General features: G+C 35.5%; 1 protein-coding gene across 4 annotated transcripts in view; it reads left to right on the top strand.

The window, feature by feature from the left end:
- Positions 1 to 21,771, top strand: part of ADAMTS6 (ADAM metallopeptidase with thrombospondin type 1 motif 6) — a 156,143-nt gene that overhangs the window by 38,546 nt on the left and 95,826 nt on the right. For all 4 annotated transcript variants that reach the window (XR_012627127.1, XM_074856398.1, XM_074856397.1 and 1 more), the window contains 2 exons: positions 17,902 to 17,945; positions 21,357 to 21,462. Coding sequence is in view for 3 of the 4 variants with exons in the window: in XM_074856398.1 (XP_074712499.1) it covers positions 17,902 to 17,945; positions 21,357 to 21,462 (150 nt within the window). In the remaining variant the exon portion in view is untranslated. The remainder of the gene's footprint in view (positions 1 to 17,901; positions 17,946 to 21,356; positions 21,463 to 21,771) is intronic.

Genomic DNA, 21,771 nt, shown 5'->3' with positions numbered 1-21,771 from the left:
GAATATCTTCTGTAACTGGTTCTTCATGTTTTTCTTCTTTAATATTTTGTCCTCCAACACAATTAAATCCATATGCCAGAATCTTTTAAAAAGAAGAAGAAATGAAAAGGAATAAAGGTCTACTTCTCCAGATGTAATTTGATGTGTAATTTTGAGCATCTTCATGTTTCTGTGTCCAGCTATGAGGGATTTTAAACAGGCAGAATATTCAGAAAGTTAGATTTTTCCCTTTGGAAACTAAAGCTTTTAAATTAAGAGGCATCAGAAGGCTTTCAGAAATATTTTAGGCATAAGTATTGATTTGTCTAAAGCACTGGCTCACTTGTATAGAAACATAGAATCACTACCATATAGATTGCAGTAACATTTCAAAATTAAAAAGCTTTAGCTTTTCAGTAGGAGGTAGAAAAATTTTTAAATATCACTTAAAGCTTCCCTTTCTGTTTCATGACAAATAATGCGATTTGTTAGTTTTATTCTAATGAAGTTATTGACTCAGTAGATGGCACTCTTCCCTCTGAGTCACCAGGGTGCCTAGGTCATCTGTTTTTAAGGTTTCCTTTTTTAAATAGAATATACAATTGATCCTGACTGCTTCTGCTCATTAGAACAAGAATAGCAGTTGCATATTCTGAAAAATTTCTGTTAAATTACTACATTCTTGCTTATTGGTTATTGCTTATTGGTTTTTACTGCTGCTGGATAACTGTGTGTGTTAGTGTTAAAATAGTTGCAACACCCCTCCTGTACATACATTTCTCTACTCTCCACTCTCCAACTTGCACCTAACAGGGCCTGATTGTCAAATCTAAATCTTATGACTTCAGTAGAGTTGTTTTCGTACTAAGATGAGAATTTCCTGTGTAAAACTTAACAATCAGTTACCTGTCTAAACGTGAGACTTTGAGGCATGCAGTTGTGCTGATACTCTGTGCTCATAGTATAAAACGAGGATCTCTTGCCATGGCTTATCTGCTTAAAGGTCTGATTCTGCTGCTACGGACATAAATGCAAATCACCAGTAAACCACTGTATTTAACTGTAAAATAGAGTCTTTAAATATGTGTTTTTCATGTGTATGTTATTGAAATTAATTTGAAAATTGAATTTTACTGCCAATATGCTTGGGTCATATATAGTTACAATCTTATAATTTTGATTGTTGGTACTGTTGTCCATGTGATGCTGTGCATCTCTGTTTTCCCTGAACCCATGGCAATAAGAGAAATAGGGCTTCACTATCTATTCCATTATTCTTACTACTTATGCCAGAGACACTGAACTCTTACGTGATTCATAGATTTGTACACCATGTACTTTTTCTTTTAGCCTTTTATATAGCATGTTAGGGTAGTCCTGTTCTGGTTTTGTGCAGCCTTGTCATTGAAAAAGAATATCCACACTACCTTCATACCTTTTCTCTAGTTTCCACCGTAAAGAGAATTTAGTTAGTGACAGATGGAAATAAGAACGAGGTTTTGAAATCTGCCCTTCTTGTAATGCAGGTCATTCCATTTTATGATAGGGATTTGAAGTGACATTATTGGACACACCTAAGTATTTTTTCTTCCTTTTTTTTGAGAAGACAGAAAAACCAGGGAAGTCCATCTTAAGCTTTTTAGAGTATTAAGTGAGAGCTTCCTCAAAACAGAAAAGAATGCTGGCTTATGCTGAACAGGCATCTTCTGCTATTCCTCCTGCATTTTGTTTTACTCTTTAAGAGTAGAAGTGAGTTTTTCCTTTTCCTCGGGATCTGGTAAAATTAAAAGATAAATCCTCTTCACCCTCCCAAACAGAATGCAATTTACAACCGAGATGTGTTCCTCAGATGTTTTGTGGCACTTTGGTCCTGATACCTGTGATACATTCTCAACCAGCAACCCAGAGCAAGTTTAGTAAAAGTCATCAGTTATCAGAGCCCTCAGGGTCGGTGATCCATGATCTGTGATACAGTGATGAGCACAGAGGAGTAGATCCTCCCAGAATAAAATTCTTTTCTGTACTGACTTTGGAAGCAGAATCATTGTTTTGTGTCCATTGCTGCTTTAATGCTCTTTTAATGCACTACCAGTCACAATGTCTGTTGTTCTCCAGATTGGATGGTAGAAGGCCTATCTTTCCCTAGATTTTTTTGTTCTATTTCTAGATTTTTAAATTTCTAGATATTTTTTTCTCTAGAAGAAAATTGCTTGTTTTCTTCCTCTCTCCTAAACAACTTAAGGTGTCTTCATGTGACTTGAGATAAATAATAGTTAATTACTTGCTCTTTTGCTTACTGGTCCAGTGGATTATCCTGAAAATGCCCCTACAGTTTAAGCCCATAATAATTTAAAATGGATACCTACACGAGTATTCAGAGTTTTGACAGTTTACTGCTACTCTGCAGTCTTGAGTCTTTGTCCATGTGGCATGCAGCTTTCTAGGAAGATACACTGTGTTCTAGATACCACAGAAAAAGGGTTCTTCTACACATGTGCATTTATCAGTGTATTTTTCAGTTAATGAGCAATCATTATGACTTCATAATTTGAAATTGAAAGCTTTTGTATTGTTCCTCAGAATATAGTTACCATTCAGAACAATTCTCTGTGGGTAGCTTGAACTTTATTGTTAGTGTTTCTCCATGCAAAAGATGATATATGTCCATATGATGAAAGTTGTTAGTGTGACTGGCATTGTTCTTAGCAATCAGACTGCGTAAACATATTAATGATCTTTTACACCTGAATCTGATATCAGTTTTGGAGGGGTGTTAGGAAAATACTTGGTCTGGCATTACAGGCACTGAACCTGGACGTGGATAAAATTGGGAGACTTTTTTCCCCTGTAAAACCAAGTTATGATTAGTTGTTATGAATAACAGATTCAATTAAGAATACTTAAAAATGTAGAAACTAAAAAACCTGAAATATTGTATTGTTTCAAATCAAATACTACTTTGATTTTTTTCTTGTTTTTAATTCTGCCAAAGAAATCAAAAGTTCAAGAAGTGTTTTGCAAAAAATTGAGATAACTTCTGATCTCTTGTAATTTAGAAAATTCTGAAACATTGGGAGTAAGTTTTCTCTGTTTTGCAGTGAGATGTAATTTTGGTAGTCTGGGATTTGTGTAATCTTGCAAGTTACTCACTCAAGAATGATTAAACTTAAGAACTCTTTTAGGCTTTAGATTCTGTATAAGACTACTTGGAGTGTCAAATAGTGGCCTTAGTCTGTGTAGAAGGAAGAATACTCAGATCATATAGCTAAAGTATTTAGGTGTTTAGGTTCTTTCTTAAATGACTTAGAGTTGATATGCTTTGGTGTTTTAAGAGCACACTGACTTACATGATTTTTGTGGGAAGACTCCTGATGCCAGGGAAGTGTGTCTGTGTAATAGTTTAGACATACAAGCAACTTACTACAAAGTACCAGCGAGATACTGCCAGTTAGCTTAGTCCTGTTCTGTCACTCATTAGCTGATCAACTAATCTTTCATTGTCAGTAAGCTCCGAGTTAAGCCGTTGTGATCTTGAAGGAAAAGATGCTTTAATGTCAGAAGTAGAAGGATAGAAACTGCCAAAATTCATTATTTCTTTCCCATATGGCCACTTAACAAATCTTTGTTTTAAAATCAGTTTTGTACTGGGTGGCTGAATGGATGATGCTTTATGACTATCTAATGTTGCTGTTGGAGTCAAATCTTTGTTGTAGGTATTTGTACTGTTATGTAAGGGCATCAGGTGTTCATTATTAAATGCAGTATTATCATTATTCTAGTAATTTTTGAACATTTTTTCAGGTCATGTTCTGAAAACTGTGGAACTTGGTATTTTATAGAGCTGATCACATTCAGCTTCCAGATGAGAATGACTCTTTTCCAGACCTTCAAGATGGCTCTTCGGATAGCATTGAGGCAGTCTTCATTGCATTTGGATGGCTTTCACTCTGCTTCAGCCAGACCCATGGCAAATCTCTCATTTATTACTCTCAGCAGTTTGAAAAAGGGCGTGCTAAGTGATTGAATAGGGAGGAAGAGGTATGGGCAGATATTTAGCTTGCACATTAATTCAACTGTAATGAAAGGTATTTTCTTATATTGTAAATTTTGGACAGTTAGTCCTGCTTAAAAATTGCAAGGTCATAAGTAATGCTAACAAATATAAATTGTCCAGATTCTTGCAGAAGAAATGTCTACCCTATGAACTCTTTCAATCACCTGTCAAAGTGGAGTGAAATACATTATGCAATTCTGACAATATGATTGGAAACACTGAAGAACAAGAAATTGTACTCCAAACACTAGCAAAACCAAGAAATTTTTCAGATGTGTGAACTGCAATCTGTTAAGCCATGGAAGTGTTTATGGGTCTTTGACCAAGATTGGTTTTGAGGCTATTCCATTTTAGTCATAGTTTGGCTAAGATTGTTAATTATTTAGTGGTTAAAAAAATTAGGAGCAAACAATAGCAGTAGTAAGAGATGCAATTGGTCAGGAGAATTGTGATGTTTTGCAATTCTATTTTTGGTTATGTCTTGAATCAATTAAACGGATTGTTTGGCAATCCAAAAAACTTTGTTCCTGTACGTGACCCTTTTAAAAAGTGGAATTCTAAATAGTATGGCACTATGCTAGGAGAAGTAACTTCACTGACATGCGTGGCTCTTCTTTGTAGTCTTTGCTCTGCTCAGTTTGCTCTCTCTCCCTGCATTACTGGAATGAAAATCTACTTCTGCACATTCTGTTAAGTAGCCCTAGAACTTAAATACATTTATTCATCTTAATATTTTTACATTTTTAACTAATAAAAAGTAATATTTTACTTCAGATTTTTTGCTTTAGGCTTTCACAAGTTCTTCCAAACATAAGTGGGAATTTGATTCAAGTATTTACATTTGTAAATGACTTGTATTTATTGAATAAAGCCACTTAACGTTAATAGAAACAGTAACTGAAACTGAACAAATGAAGAACCAGACTATTTTGCACAAGAGAAATTACAGTTAACACATTGAGAAAAACGTAAAATATTGGTATTTTCTGCATATTATCCAGCCTCTTTCCAAGCATCCTTACCTTATTAAACATCTATATTGATCATAGAATCACAGAAACCAGTTTGGAAGGGGCCTCAAGGATCATCTGGTCCAACCTTTCTTGGCAAAAGTACGGTCTAGATAAGATGGCCCAGCACCCTGTCCAGCCAGATCTTAATGTCGAATGTTGGGGAATCCACCACTTCCCTGGGGAGATTATTTCAGCAGCTGATTTCATTGTGAAAAATTTTTATTGTGTGTCTGATGGGAATCTCCCCAGGAGTAACTTGTACCCATTACCTCCCTTGTAAAAAGGGAGTTTCCATCTTCTTTGTAGCCTTACTTCTGTATAATATGGATGGAAGTGTTTTGATTCACTAACTTTCCATAGATCAAAGTAATAAGATAATTTTGTGATTGTAAAACAATGAAATTCTCACTGTTCTTCAGCCACACTGGAGAGAAATGTTTTATTGGATGTTAACTTTTCTTGTGTGCAGATCTTATGGTACTTGAATTTATTTATAATGGATTAACTACATTAATTGCCAAAACTTACTGAGCTGGAAAAAAATTATGGCATGCTTTTTTTTTTTCGGCTTGAACTTCTTGGATTTCTTACAGTTAGTGTTTTAGGCAGTTGTGTTGGCATTGCAGAAGAGAACGTGTTTTACAGGACAATGTCAGGTGCTTAAAACTTAACAGTCAACTAATTGGGGAATGTGGTTCACAAGGTTTCATGTATAGTTGTTAGTAAGATGTAGGACTGTTCCAACTCAGAGTAGGATGGGGAGGGAGACTTTCTTTCCCCTGTTTTCTATATTGGTAAAATAATTAGACTCCAATAACTGGCTGTAATGAAGCTTCCATTTTGAGTATGTAATTTACTTTATTTTTCATTTTTAATATTCTAAAGAGTTATATTAAAATGTCATTTTTATCATTCCATGATTATTAAATAAACATTTTGAAGATTTTACGGTAACACCTACTGAGAATCTATGGGATTCAGGTTGGAAGGGACCTCTGGAGGTCTTCAGTCCAATGTCCTCCTCTAAGCAGTGTGAGCTATGAGATCAAACCAGGTTGCACACGGCTTTATCCAATCAAGTCTTGCAAAACCTGTTTAGGCAACCCATTTTAAGGCTTCACTGTCCTCATGGGGAAAGAGATTCTTCTTATAGCCAGTCAAAATTTCTGCTCAGCATTTAAAATTTTGTAAGACTTGAGAGAATAATTATCTTAATAGTCTCATGGTAATACTCAGTATGTAATAAAAATAAAAAAACGTAAGTTCAGATCACTTTTAATACAAAGGAGTAGTCTGTTGATCCAAAAAATAATGGAATTATTCTTACATAACATTTGTAGAGGACACTAAACTAGTTTGGAAATAAACCTGCAAGTCTTAAAAAAAAAAGTGGGTAAATGCTTAGTGGGCTTAATAGAAGTATTGAAGAGGAATTTATTTTCTCACTTCAAGATAGGTTAGCTTTGAAAGACTAGTTTACAATATTAAGACTTAAATAATGTAGGGAAGGTTAAAACTGAGGAATCAGTGAGGAATTCTGTTTGACAATCAATTAGTTTTAATATGGAATTAATAGCATAGTTTGAAGAATTCATACGCAGGGAAAGGAATCTGACAGGTGCATCCCTTTGCAAGACAGATCACTGTTGCTGCAACCCATTTTCTTTCACAGCTAGTACTGAGTCTTCTGTGATTCTTTATTGGCAGAAGTACTAAAATAAATTGCACCTGCTCCACTCTTACATTCTTTAAGGTATGGGAAACCTAAGTATGTATGTGTGCAGACAGTCTGGATAGAAAGTGTTGACTAATCCTAGCTTGTATACACTAAGAGTAATGTGGTTTGGGAAGAGCCACTGTTGTAAGTTAATAGTCTCATGGTATTCAGCCATTCATTCACAACAGTTAGTTGCTGTTGTCATTAACATGATTTGTAAAAAACAAGCTAGACAGAAAATGATAATGTATGCCACACAGACAATTTTTGTCTTGAATAGAGCAAATATTTCTTTCTGCTGTGTATTGTATGGAGAAAAAGATGAAACAAAGATTTATGTGCAATTCTCAATTGGATGTGTGGTTTCCACTTTTTGATACAGACAGACTTCAGAGATCAGTCTGAGGTGGAGGTATTCCATTTGCCAGCACGTTCAAAAAAAAAAAAAAAAACCAACAACCAAATTAAGTTCCTTTTGGTCTCAACATGACAGGACCCTTGGGTAAATGTGCTCTCAAAAACTTGGACAAGATCTCAGTCATATTACCCTTCTTATAGACTTATTCTCTGTTCACTTCTTTTAAACTTCCCTTTGTTAACAACAGTCATTGTTTCTGCTGCCATTTCATTCTGTCACTCTTCATTTCTCTTCCTCTCTATTCACAGGCAATCTACAAATTCGCTAGCTTCAAAATTTGTTAGGTGTAGAACACAGCAGCAGCCTGTTTGATGGAGTTTATGCATGTCATCTGGAGAACTACCACAGATGTGCAGCACCTGATTGGCTTTGTATTGTTCTTTAAGCAGTGGCAATCAAATTGGTTGCTGTCATTTCTTGAAGAGGAGAAATCCTTTATTGTGGTGTGCTTATAGAAAGAAACACCAAACTTGTGAAATAGATTGTTTTGAGTTTGCTGTTAAAATAGAAATTCCATTTGATACTTATCAGGGTTAAAAATCATTTGAATGGAGTGATTATCTTTCTTTTTGACCTTAAAATGAATTCAGCAAATTGATTTTAGTCCATTGACTGGAGAAGCTTTTAATTACCGTGTTAGGCTACTGAAATTTAGCTCTCTGTGTAAATACATTTCTGTGATTACCAAATACTTCGTGATTGTTTAATTGGGCCCAAGCACAGGGCATATTGTTGTCATCATGTTCAGGAAAAATAAGTTGTAACTACATGCTTAAGAGTTTCAATTTTTTTCTCAGAAATTCTGTAAAAATATCAAGCAGAAGTAACAGAAAAAAATAATTGCTGCTCTTTCCTCTTGATTCTATTCTTTGATAATATTATGATTTTACTGAAAAGATGTGGGCTACATGTAAAATACACGTTGCCAATCCAGCAAGTTAAATATTAACAATTATTGGGAAAAGAATAAAGAACCTTATTATGCCATTGACATAACTGGGCATGATATGCCTTATCTCAAAAGGTTTTAGGAGAATTGGAAAAGAGAAGCAAGGGTGATCAAAAAATATGGGACTTTACAAGGAATGACTAAATTGAGGGTTCTCTTACTTGGAGAAGTCAAATTTTGGAAAAGTCAAATTTAGGAGGATATTATAGTGATTTACAAAGTTACAGATTATTTGGAGGGCATAAATAATAAATAATCATTCATTGCATCTTTCAGTACAAGAACTAGAGGCTGCCCGGTAAACTTCACAGAAGAAAGGCACAAAACAAGGAGAAGGCAGGCAGCTTTTTATGGAAGCGTTAGCTTATGTTGAAACTCCTTGGCAAGTCACTTTATGGAAGCTGGACATACACATAGGTTGAAAGGTTGGTGAGGCAAGTTCACAGAAGAAGAATCCATTGAGAGTTACGAAATACCCAGAAGCACATCTGTCTCAAATCTGAGCTGAAAATAGTTGAAGTTGGGACAGTATTGGGGTATTTGCCATTTCATGCTTGCACTGGTGTTATTCTTTCTTGGACATTCTCTTAGACTGTTGTGAAGGCAGTGTACTGAGATAGTGGAATCTTTGGTCTGGCCCATGTTGCAATTCTTCTGTTCTTACTTTTGTACCAGGTGTGGCCTGTCATCCTAATGAACTGCTACTCTTTATGACCTACCTCAAGTACCAAGCCTTTTATCCCATATATAGTTTGAGTAAGGGCAGATAAACTGGACATTTTGCATATAAAGATGTGTGTGATCTTCTGGGAGACTTGTAAAGTAATCATTTGTGATCTTCAGAAAGTTAGCAAAGGAAGAAAGGCCATATCCACAGCAAAACTTATAAATATATTTGCAATATGCTCTCGCTATAATTTATCTCATTACAGCAGAATGAAAACTTGGTTAGTAATCATAGCTGCTAGCTGTGTTTCCCTCCTGCCAAAGGTCTAGACTAGTGGCTTCCTATAAATGGTTTAACATAATATTTTCTGCTGTGTGGCAGGATGCCCCCAACCATGCCTATGTAATTAGTTTTGCTAGTCTTCCTTTTTCCCAGACTTTGTTGCATTAGCACACTCTAAAAAGCATTGCCCTACAAGCTGCTTGAGCTGCTCTGAGTCAATGTCCTTTGAACAAAGGCTTTATATATTAGTTGCCAGACTTTTTCCGAATGCACTGATAGAAAAATTATTAGCAGTGTACTTGGAGTAGATACACAGAAAGTTCTGTTCTGTTCTCTAGGCCAGCTAATCACATCCATGTAACTCCATCTAAATTTTGGCTCAGTACTGAGAATGCAGTAAAACTATGGAATCACCTTTGAGGAACAGAACACAGCAAGTATTACCTGCGTTCTGGTGATAGTGCAAATGCTGAATCTCTCCATTGTCTCTGAATGGTAATGAAGTCATGATTGTCACTCAGGTGGTGCAGGGTGTAAAAGTGGGAAGAAGCAAGATGGATCTTTGGGCAGGTTCCCTAGGCTGAGCCTGTTGATGCTGTTATGAATGCTGTGTGGATATCCCTCAAAATTATGTTTATAGTAGGGTAGGCCTATTTGTATAAGCTGTTTGATGACAGCTTGAGCTGTCAGTCAATCTTTGGTAATCTTAAAGCTGTGGAGAGAGAACTCTGCTGGAGCTTGTGGTCACTGAGGATCACAAAAGAAAATACATGGCAGAGGGAGGAATGAGTTAAAGTAGCAAGCCTCTACATGTTGGATACAGAATAGAAAAAAGGAAGAGATAACTTGTAATGATGGAGAAATCAGAGCAGAGAGTGAAGTGACATTGCTAGTCCAAGGCCTGCAAGGATCAACCTTTGGAACCACGAGTGCCTGGCTGTTTCTTCAGTGCTGAAGTTTGCTTATGAAGCTGTCTCTAGAGTAATTCTAGAGTCTACATGGTCAACTAAAATAGTCTAATGAGTTTGTGCAATGTTCATTTGCCTTCATGAGGTTTAGCTGATACTTTCTTACTTTGTAGTCATATGTGGCCTACAGGAAGGTTCTGATTAGAAGACGAATGTAGGGAAGGGAAGTATTCTCTGTCTTTTCCAGTTTCAAATTATGTTAAGAATATGTCAGCAGACAGCAAGGAGTTACTTGTATTTTTATGCTACCTAATTGTAATCCACCTAATAGTGCTTTCGTAGGAGTAAAGATTGCTCTGTGATGTGTCATATCTGAACTAGTCATCAGTATTGATAGTTTGAGGTTTTTTTTATACTAGCAGAATTGTTCTTTTAAGTTTCTGTAGGTGTCTCTTGGATACTGAACTAGATAGTGATGTAAGAGTTTGTAGCACTTGTCATTCTGTATTTTCTAGTACTTTATTCTCCTCTCATTGCTGTAGCTGGTCAGGACATGTTTCTGTATGAGGTTCATGGCTTACATTGGGAAAGGAAGCTTTTAGTCTCGATGGCTGTAGAATAAACCCCGAAAAGCGCTAAAAATGTACTCAACACAGATAACTCTTAGAAAGCAGATGACTAAAAAGCCTGAATGTATTATTACCTCAAAATAACAAGAATTTAAAGCTAGTCCTCTGATTTTTGGTATGATGACTTTTTATCAGTGATTTGAAATGGTGTATCATGGCCTAGGGTATATCTTAAGCTGAGAACCATCTCAGGGTCTTCATCTTGTCTTTAGACTGACTTTTGTTTACAGAACAGTAATTTCACATTCAGCTATGAAGTCCTCTGTTTTAATGTAATTAGTATCTTTTGCAATAGCTCTGCTAGATGCTTGCATGACACATCAATACGGTGTTGAAGAAAAACTTCTCAATGTATTTTTCATGAACTTAGTTGAAAATTTTTTTAGATGCTCCAGGGGTGGTATTTGCATTGAGAGAATCTTTTATTAAATCATAATCTCAAAATCAGCTTTGTACCTCTGTCCTAAGTACACCGATAATACTACTGATGATGGTAAATTTGTAACTGATATTCTAATGTTACATTGCCAAAATTGATGAAGACAAATGACAGCATTAAAAAAATTGTTTCAGAATGGAGTTTATTTTTACTGTTCTGACTGCATTTGCAGTTTAGAAAAAGTAGTATGAAAATGTTTCATCTGCAGTGCAGTTATATATTTCTTTTCATATAAATCAGAACTGAAAGTTAAAGCAGTATAGTTTTTGTAGCTGTAACTCAGAATTTCATTTATCCACCCAAGCTAAGTATCAGAAGAAAATCCAGTAGAGCTAGACTTTGGTTGTCTATGGCAGTTTTAAAGACATGGAAAACTAATAATAGAAAAAGCTATTTCTGTTGAGTGATGTGTAACATGTATATTATGCTTTTCCTTCCTTGTAGCTCTTCTTGGTTTGAGGTTTTTGAGGAAGAAACCAAATAAGATGTGTACTTTATTTTAAGGCAGAATGCTGTTGCGGTGTACCACTTTCTGTGAGGCTAAGGATATGCTGCAGTAAAGCTTTTAGAAAGACATCAAAAAGTATTGTTTTATAGAGTATTGCTGTTTGTAACCTCTGCAAATCTAATGAATGACCAAATTATTTTAAGAGTGATGAACTGTTGAGTAATTATGAAACAAAGCTTTTTATAAAAACTGATCAAAAGGCAGTATTTGTTTTATAACTATTTTTCCACACAATTCACTAGCATTAGTGACATTGTCTGCACTCGCAAAATAACCACTTTTTAATCATAGCCAAGTATATGTATGGAGAAGAATGTGGTATGTTTTTTATTTTCCATAATTTAGAAATAAGGGTTGGAATTGTCAGATACCTCGAGGTTTTTGATCCCTTTAAGGGAAGTCTGAGATTTCAGTTTGATTCAGCAGTAATTAAGTTTATAGATCTAGGTGCTGGAACTAGGTTAACTTAATTTTTTTAAAATACAGGGGGGTTTGTATGTCTTTTAACACTTATTCAAACATGAGACATATGATTTGGTGCACAGATGAATCATGTTGCATAACATGAAGAACAAAAAGTAAAAAAGATCAAATTCTAATGAATCTATTATGTTTATCATTGAGCAATGGTGTACAAAAAGGACAGACCTTATTTGACTAGCTTATTGTTGAAACCTACAATAATAAAAAGCAAGTTTCAAAAAATATAATTTGGTTCCTTTCAGAGATAACACTTTTGGAAATGTTCTCTAAAAATGAACTCTTAATAATTTGTAATAATTAGCTCTGTTTCCTCTTGGTCAGGACAGAACCAGTTCTTAGGCTTTGTTTTCTGCCAAACTTTTCAAGCGGGTTAATGGACAAATCCCGTAGTATTGTATATATGAAGTACATGTTCAGCTGTGCCAAAGTTATGAAGAGCTTTATGTCCAGTCATACTTATTTGTCCCTTTTGTCCAGCCTGAATTTTCTTATATTCGTGTACTTTTTACGTTTATATTCCAGCCATCTTGGTAGGTTTTTCCTCAGCATTTTGCTGTGATTATATTTTTTTGTTCCTAAACTCTTTTTCATTAAGAAATATTCTTTCGAAAGCCTCAATTGTTTCTGTTAACATCTATCTCAAATATTACTCAGACATATTGGTAGCTTTCAGGTAATTTTAGAGTAGGGTTATGTGCTTTTAAGTAATTAGCTTGTGTTTCATACTGGTTTTGAACAGTTTGCATTTCTAATAAGAGTTTTCATGCTTTATTCATTGATCCCACTTAAAGAAAATAGATGTTGCAGGTTATTCTTGTTGAGTAGTTAAATTATTTAAAGTATATCCAATGCTAATATTTGTGTATGTTTCCAGTCCTGTTTCAGGTATATTTCTATCTCAGTGTTAATTTGATGCAGATAGTCCTTTTTTTCTGGCACAGTGGACATACAGCTAGTAATGACAGTGCTCTATAGAGACTCTTTTCCTTTAGTGAGCCATTTCACATAATTAGACTGGTGAAAAGGGCAATATTATCCTTGAATGTATAAGTACACATTAACATGTAAGAAGTAGTAATTCGTTTTGCCTTTGTATCTACTACTGTTAATACTATTAGAACAACTTTTTGAATTGTAATATACACGATTCAGAAAGTTTAAAAAGCCCTAGAGCTCAAAGGAACATGGCAGAAAGGCCGCGGTGTGGTGGTGCAATGCTGACAGTTCAGTTTATTCATCTGATTTAAGAGAAAATTTTAAAAAATTACTTCAACATGAAAGCAATCTCTACTGGGACAAAGGGACTCAACTTTGCTGATAAAGGCATAACAACATCCCCCAGGTGAACACTGAAGTAATTATTTTTTTTTTTAAATTGAAAAGGAATTAGCTAAATGCTAAAGACATTAGAAGAAAAAATAATTCAATACTAATATGCAATCTCCACCTCTGAAGTTCCCTAAGCCACAGAGCTGGGGGCTTCTATCAGGGAAGGTATCAGGCTGTGCTGTTGTGTTACCCCTGCAAAGACTCACAAATGACTGCGGTGGAGGGAAAGGCAGATGAACTTGATAACTTAATACAGGTGTTCTCAAATTATGCTGAAAACAATTCTTAATGTGGGATTGAAGAGCTTTTAAAGAACAGCTTTTTATCCTATGTAGCTTCTAGAATAAATTAGTTACCTTTGTATGCTAGGGATGCGTGGAGGCATGATTGAATCATCATGATGATTTCTAGCCTTCAAACCTGTGAATTTGTGTGTCTCCCTTTTTTGTTTATTTAATACAGGAATACACTTGCTTGCGTAGAAGTCTGTGTGAACTTCATGGTTGCACAATTACATGCATTAGGCCTCCCAGCTGACAGGTTGCAGGAATCAGGAGGAATGCTCTCTCCTTTCTCTGAAATGTATAGCTAGATGGGAGAGAAATATCTGTCTTCCCCGAAGGTGTCTGGGATTTGCTGTAGCTGCGAAGAACTTCTCTGACAAGATTGAACAGTGCTTACAGTATTTACAGAACTCATCTTTATTATATATTTCACTTAAGTATCCTACTGAAATGATTGGGATCATACTATTCATCAGATTTGCAAAGGAAAGGGATTTTTCTGCAAATCAGAGTTGTAAATAGCTGAGGCTTCTTCAAGAGGCAGTCCATAGCTTACATCTACACTAATAAGTTACGTAAACAGGTCAGTGACTTCTTGCAGTGAGGACCACTGGCACAGACCTTCTTGTGACTACCCTAGTAAGCTGAATCTCCAGAACAGAGTAGCTTCGTATGTATTGCCTTTTCATAATTGTGTGTGGCCATCTACTGAAGTTCTCCTGGGAATTATTTGAGATTAGTTGTTGTCATGGGCCAAATCTGTGCAAGGAATTTTTTTTTTTTAACAGTTTGATGGACTTTTAAAACAGTTTGATAATACAGATAATAGAATTTCAGTGTCCAGTCCCTTTCACTTTTTAATTCAGTAGTACAGATGTATATTTTAGCACAGGGCATGCTCAATACCCTGCCAAATAAGACTTGAAACTTTTCCTTTTTAAGTGCACTTAGAGGGCACACTGACACTTCCAGTTTGATTCATGGCATGTCAGGAGGCTATTGCCACTCCGATTCTTGACCATCCTGTTGAACTGATAACAGTCTACCTCTAGAGTTTCGTTCTCACTGATGTGTCAGTCAGTTGTCAGTGACAGCTGTACGTCCATCATGCATTTCTCACCTGTCTTATGTGGCTGTTCAGCAGCCCTGAAGGTGTGCCCAGAAGTCCCAGACCTCTTCCCCATCTGCTACATCAAATGACTTCTGGTTCTTCCAGGCTGGGAATGAACATGTAATCAACAATCTTGCCTCAAACTTCTTTCCACATTCAACTTCCCCAGCCTGCTCACATTACAGGGACATATGCACTCACTTTTTTAGGAGGCATATGATCTTCTGTTCCAACTTGGGCAAAGGATTTCCTTGGCTGTCTCAAAAATGATAAGGCTGCCATCTCATCCTGAGGTTTTTTGCAACCTGCATATCTGTATTCTTGCATTCAAATTTTGTGTGGTGGCCATCTTACACATTCTGTTAGTGAATCAAAAAGAAAATATGCTCACATCTCGCATATTGTACGTTTGCATAACTCTTGTTGACCATTGTTACTATTTTTAGTGTTTGGTTGAGATAATTGTTGGCTTGAGAATTTATCTTTTGGTTTTCTTGGGCTCCTGAAGTATTTACTGAGATCCTGGTGACCCATCTTCACCTTTGTGGGTTTTTTTTGTTTGTGTGGGTTGGTTGGTTGGGTTTTTTTTTAAATAACAATTAGACCTAACTAATTTCATGGGTAACTTGGATGATTTGTCACTTCAGAGTTTTCTTGGCTTGAAGCTACTGTCTGGCAAGTGTTGACTCTGTAGTCTTCCTCATTTTGGAACCCAACATATGTGGGTTAAATAGATTCCTTGGAAATTCAAAGTAAAATTAAAGGAAGTGGTGTCAAAACCAAAAAAGACAAGTTAGGATGAGTTGGTTAAATCATATAGAGAAGAAAATGATAGAATCAGGAAGCTTGGTACATAAAAATGATAAGAGCTTTCAAACAAACCATGAGCAGAAACCATCCATATGAAAGGAAAAAAATGGATTTTGAAGATAATGTAGGTAAAGTAAGTCATTGGACTTTGAAAACTTAGAGGTGTTTTCTGTTCAGACATAAGAGTGTCTGAATGCTCCTTACAGGAAATAATTGCTGATAATATTTGAATATTTAATGAAGCCATAATTTGAATATATTACGACCTGGGTATGTTCTTGCAAAAATAATTAGTGTACTGAAAAATAAAATGGTCTTTTCCTTAGTTTCATTATTTAAGTTTCATTATCATCATGTTTTCTTACAAATGCTAGCCTGTGCATAATGAAGAATACTTGCTACCCAACATAAACAGAAGGATACCATGGTCTTTGTTTTTCAAAAATATAACAGGAACAAGGAACTTAATTCATATCATTCTCTTCTATCACAGTTCCTTGTGAAACTGAACTGAAGGTAACTTCAGTTTCATACCTGTATGAGAGTAAGAAGGTTTAGGCCATAAGGGCAAATTTTCAGCTCTGCCGAAATCAGCAACACTATTTTACTTGAGTTTAGTGGAACTGGCTTTCTTCTTAAACATCCATTGTATCTAAGGATGTATGCCTTTCATTGTTTTTTTCCTACTAACATTGAACACGAAAAGACATTAGAAGACCAGTACTTCCTGTGTATTGCACTGACTTCATTGTATTCAGTTCTAAACTACATTTTAAGGGATTCAAGCAAGTTTGGGTTTTCTCACTAAGTAAGCCTGAGCCCTGTCTGCTTTCTATGAGAAATAATTTTGCATGAATTTCAATGGGATTTGGTTCAGGATCTGTTGTAAATGCAGAAGTAAGCAGTTTGCTTCCTTAAATATCTATAAGACAGGAAATATTTAGTAAAAATTTTTCTTTCTCTGTGTATTTTTATCATCTCAAAGCTTTGTGACATACAAAACCTGATTATATTCCAATACATTTTATATAAGAATGCTGATTTGACTACCTCTCTCTCTCCAAACAGCAAATGGGAAATCAGTGAGGGCTTTATGATATGCATCTAGGATGGCAGAGTTTGAACCACCTTGATGAGATTTGGGTTCAAAATTAGAGTTTAATCCAACAAACTGCTCCACGCTAAGTACCTTTAAAAATCACAGGAATTCCATGTCACAGCAGTTTAGATGCATAGAGAGTTTACTGGATTTGTTCCAAATTTTAAGCTTTGTTACTAAATCCATGAACCTGGCTTACAGACTGACCTTAACTCTTTTAGCACTGAAAGGTATATCTCAATGATCAGATTCCTACCTGATAACATTCCTTACGTTATTTTTAACAGAAACGTGTGGTGGCCTGAAATTACTAACTATTTGGGTTAAAAATTAAAGTGGTATCTTTTCATCTTCGTTTTCACTCACCATTAAAAGAATAGAAATGATTCTGAAACATACTGCAAGGAAATCAGTATAAATCCTTGAAAATCAAAGGAGTTGTAGGAGTGTTCTCATATCACAGGATTGCATATTCAAAATATGAAAGTGTAATTAATGAATTGGCTGCTGCATGAGCACTGCTATTATTAGCTATGCTGCAGAAAACTTTTTCATTCATTTTCAGCTCCAGATACGTACATGTTAACTACACAAAAACTCATTGAGCTTCTGTATTTGAAGGATTGTATCTAAAATGATGAAAATTTTCCTTTAAAGGCATTTAGATTTTCACAAAAATGTTTTTCATTTTAGCTTGTTATAGTATACTCTTAGTCAGATATAATCATTGAAAGATAATAAGAGAACTATAATGGCAGTTTGTAAGATTTTTTTTTATAAATTGTTGGTGTAATAATTGAGAGTTATAATTTTTAATAAGAATCAAAGTTTAAATAGTAGGAGCTACAATTAATATTATTTAGTTAGTAAGTGTGAGACTGTAAGAGGATTCCAATTATGTTCAAAAAGTAGTCTATAGATGGGCTCCTGTAACTTCGTAACAGCATGGTAGACTGCTTTATGGAGCGGTGTTTACAGATATCCACTTTAACCATTTTTTTCTTACTGGCAGGTGTCCCACTGGCCTGAGGCCAGCGGCTGTGAGGGTACTGCAGCTTGTGGTTTACACCAGAGTGTAGAAAATGCCGACACCAGCTGGCTGCACATAATTAAGCTGATTGCGGTCTGACAGCTTGAACTATGATACAGATATGTGATAAATATAAAAAATATCTTACAAATTTGATTCTCTTACATATTTTATCTACTTTTTTCTCAACAGATATGATATCTGCACTTATAAAAACAAGCCTTGTGGAACACTGGGTAAGATTATAAAGAGAAATTTCAGCTTCTATTTGCTGTTTCCTTGCTTTATATTTGGCTATTGATTTATTGACTGATTAGATCTTTTTAAGTTTATGGTTTCAAAATTTTGCAGTTTTATAAACATGAACAATAAAAGGTAACCTCGGTGGGTTTTGGCTTTGATACAATGCTGGAAGATTAAATTAAGTGAGCTGCTGCTGTGTATTTCTTTGGCAGCTGTAGTTCTGATAAAATCTAGCAGATGACTCAAGCTTCTTATAGAAGAGAACTTGCTGTTCATTTCCATTTAACCAGTCTCCATGATCTAGTTAAAAAAATACAAATAAAAGACCTCAGGAAAGTTAAACCAAACAACAAAAAACCCCCACCTTACAAGAAACAGGCTTTGAGGTTTACACTGTTGTTACGCTGTACACAGGGAGTGCAGCTTCAGATTTTTCCTTTCACAGACTTAGAGAAAAATACCACAGTGATATAAATTACAGTAACATTATAAAACTCATTAAAACAATGCTTTGACAGTGGAGAAGCACACATAATGACCTTAGGTGCAGGATGTTGTTCTCTCCCTACCTAAATTTGTCACTAAAATTTACTACTTTTTATACTGCTTTAATATATGAAAGAAACATTATTCAAAAACTAATATAACATTTATATTTTTTTCAGTTTGCATCCTTTCATAAGTCTCTCAGAAGTAAAGATACAATTGTAATTCAGCTAGTTAAGATTATTAATACTTTTCTCAATCAGACCTCATAATTGTATTTGCTTGTCTTTCCCTGTATTACCGTGTACTTTGATAGAGTTAACTCATGTTAATTTTTCTACAAGTCCTGCTCAAGTCAACACAGTGCTTCTGGCACAGGGATGTACTTTACATGGGAAAAGGTACCAGAATTTTGCCTGCTGTAAATATAAACAATATCCACAGCATGTTTTAGTAAAAGGCAAATGATGGTGATGAATTTCTAAATGTAATTGATTGACATCTTGGTGGAGGCAAAAACTGAAGAGAATTGTCTTTGCAAGTGTTAAGAAGTTTTGAAAAAATGTACATTCATGCACGAACTATTTGATATTTTTACATGATATTTTTAACACAGATCATTAGTGTACTAGTTCTTACTGTATCAGACTTTGGCATAAAGGCAAATTCTGCTTCACTTGAATCCAGCATAACAGGATAAACTTTGGCAAATGTTTTATTAAACAAAAGGCTTGATTTAAAAAAAAAAAAATAAAAATCCCATATGGTATCAGTTCCAGTGCTGTGTTAGAGGACCCTTGGCAACACAACCACGACAATTTATTTGCATTATCGGCACTGAGTTGGAGAAGAGACCTGTGGCCCTCTTTTACAAGGCATTTAATATGCTTAAGTCCTACTGATGTCCAGTAACTAAAGTTAAGCATATATTTAAGGAGTCTGTGAACAAAAGTCTCGTAGAGGTCTCAAAAGGTCAAAAGAAACCTGAATCACTGGTATTCTAGGAAGAAACAAAAGTAAAGGATTTTGTGTGGCACAGATATGTCTCTCCTATTCTAGTTTCCTAAAAGAGGGAATCTTTCATGGAACCTCTTAGAAATGATAGACCTCAGATGTCTTGCAGCACATTTGTAGCTCCAGTGAAGGAGAACTCCTTTTTTAAATCTGAGCCTTAGACTGAGTTCTTGGCTTGATCTCTGTCACTTTCTGCAAGCGTGGTATGGAATTATGTTAATCTGATTTTGTAAGTCGCTGGAGCAAGTGCTCAGTTACAAGATCTGAAGATAGAGATGACTTTATCAGTCAAATGTGTTGGACTTTGCAGGGGAACATGACAGTTGGTATATAAGTACTGCCATGTTGTCTTCTGAATGTCCTACTCAGAATAGCGTAGGTGAACTGTAATTATTGTATTTTCTGCAGGTTGCACACTGCAAAAAATACACAGATTTTTCTCCATGAATAGTTTTGTTCTTCTGATGTTTCATCCAGTCCTCAGTAGGTGTGTCTACACTGATGATTTGTTTATAGCAGTAGTACTGTTTTTGATGCAAATTCTACAGACTCACATTGTCACATTTTGCCTGTGTCAGTTTGGTTATCAGAGTAGTTCTGGTGTGTACAAACTAGATCTGTTTTGGAGAAAACTTAAGTCAGAGCACATATTCCCCAAATGCTCCATATGTGCCTACAGGAGACATGAGGGTCTAAATCACTACATGGGCTGTATTCTTGTCATACCCTGTAATATTTTCTCCCTTTAGAAAGATTTGAACCACATGTGTAGCGAGTGTGTTCAGCCTATGGGATTAAACTAGTCCAAAATAGAGCGTCCAACCCACATACAAAGATACATGAGGATCCTCAATATCATTGCTTCACGCTGCTGACCCACTCCTATGGCTCCAAATTACTGGCTAATGTGGACACAGCCAGGAAGCACTTGTCGGCTTACTACTTGCTTACTGTTAGTCCAAACAGAATAATTGAAGTGCCTGCTCATATAAAGAGCATGATTTCTCTCTTCCTCCCTTCCCTGCCCCATTTCCCCCATCCCCCAACCAAAGTTACGCTTTTTCCAGTCGTTTTTCTGTTACAGTGTAGTTAACTGAGCAGGTAATTTCCTTAAAGAAAGGATTACTGCTTCTTTCCAATAAGAATTCTAGGGAGCAATACATTAAATAAATCTGATGTTTAGAACTTCCTCTAGAGGCACTAAATTATGACTGCAGTACTTGTGTGATAATCTGCTGCTGAAGAATGTGTAAGATACGGAAGAGACATATTCTGTAAATGCCAGTGGCTTTCTCTCTCTAAAGTTTTTAAAAGCACTTGTAATAAAGTAAGGTTTTAATTCCAGAAGATGATGGTTGATAAATGGAAAAGGCTTCCATGGTTAAATGAATGCTTGTTATTAACATGTCTCCTCTCTCTTCATTGATGGATTCAGTTTTGTTTTTTTAATTTTTTTAATGTACCATGTGGGGCTTTCCATAGCTAAAAAAGTTGCTTGTATGTTTTTATGAACCCACTAAACTTAAACAGATTTCTTTAGAAAAATAATATGGATACATTTTGCTTTCTTCAGGCTCAAGAATGTTAAAATAGAAATCCTTTCTTGAATTCCCTCTCCTGGCTCAAGTTACTAGGTGGTCCCAAGTTACCAGAAGTAAAATTTATAAATCTAACCCCTAGTCTAGACATTTTCCAGCAATGACTGCAGTTCAAAAAATATTAATGTCTAGCCGGCAAAGTGAAATTCCCCCCAGTGATTTTGCGAATGACTAGAAAGTTAACCTTTTGCCAACTGCTCCTTCTGTGCATAGAAGTTATTAAAAAGAATCCAGGCATTTATAACTAGGGCTTTTAAGACTGAAACACCTTGGCATGACCCTTTGTGTCTCCTTCTGTTTATTCAGGCTTGGCCTCTGTGGCTGGAATGTGTGAGCCTGAAAGGAGCTGCAGCATTAATGAAGACATTGGCCTAGGTTCAGCTTTTACCATTGCACATGAGATTGGTCACAAGTGAGTGAGTTTAAAAAAAGAATATGTTTTAATGTGTCACCTTTTTAATATTAGTTCAATAACAGATTTTTTTTTTGCTCCTGCATGGCTGTACCATCTCTATTCTGGTGCTCCATGTTTACTTATATAGTATTAATGAGTGGCAGTACATTTTATTTAATATATATTACCAAGGGCTTTAAATTTAGAACTGAAGACTCATTGTTTACCCTTTGATTTCAGATTCCAGTTAAATCTGTGCTTTTGAGATTTGGCTCGCACCCTTCCTACTCTTCCATATTTTTAAATAGTTGGCTTTGAAAATTTTCT

The sequence above is a fragment of the Strix uralensis genome, chromosome Z, assembly GCF_047716275.1.
Source record: "Strix uralensis isolate ZFMK-TIS-50842 chromosome Z, bStrUra1, whole genome shotgun sequence".
In the NCBI taxonomy this organism is placed as follows: Eukaryota; Metazoa; Chordata; class Aves; order Strigiformes; family Strigidae; genus Strix; species Strix uralensis.
Note: the sequence above shows the minus strand (reverse complement) of the source record. Positions and strands in the feature narration are given on the sequence as shown.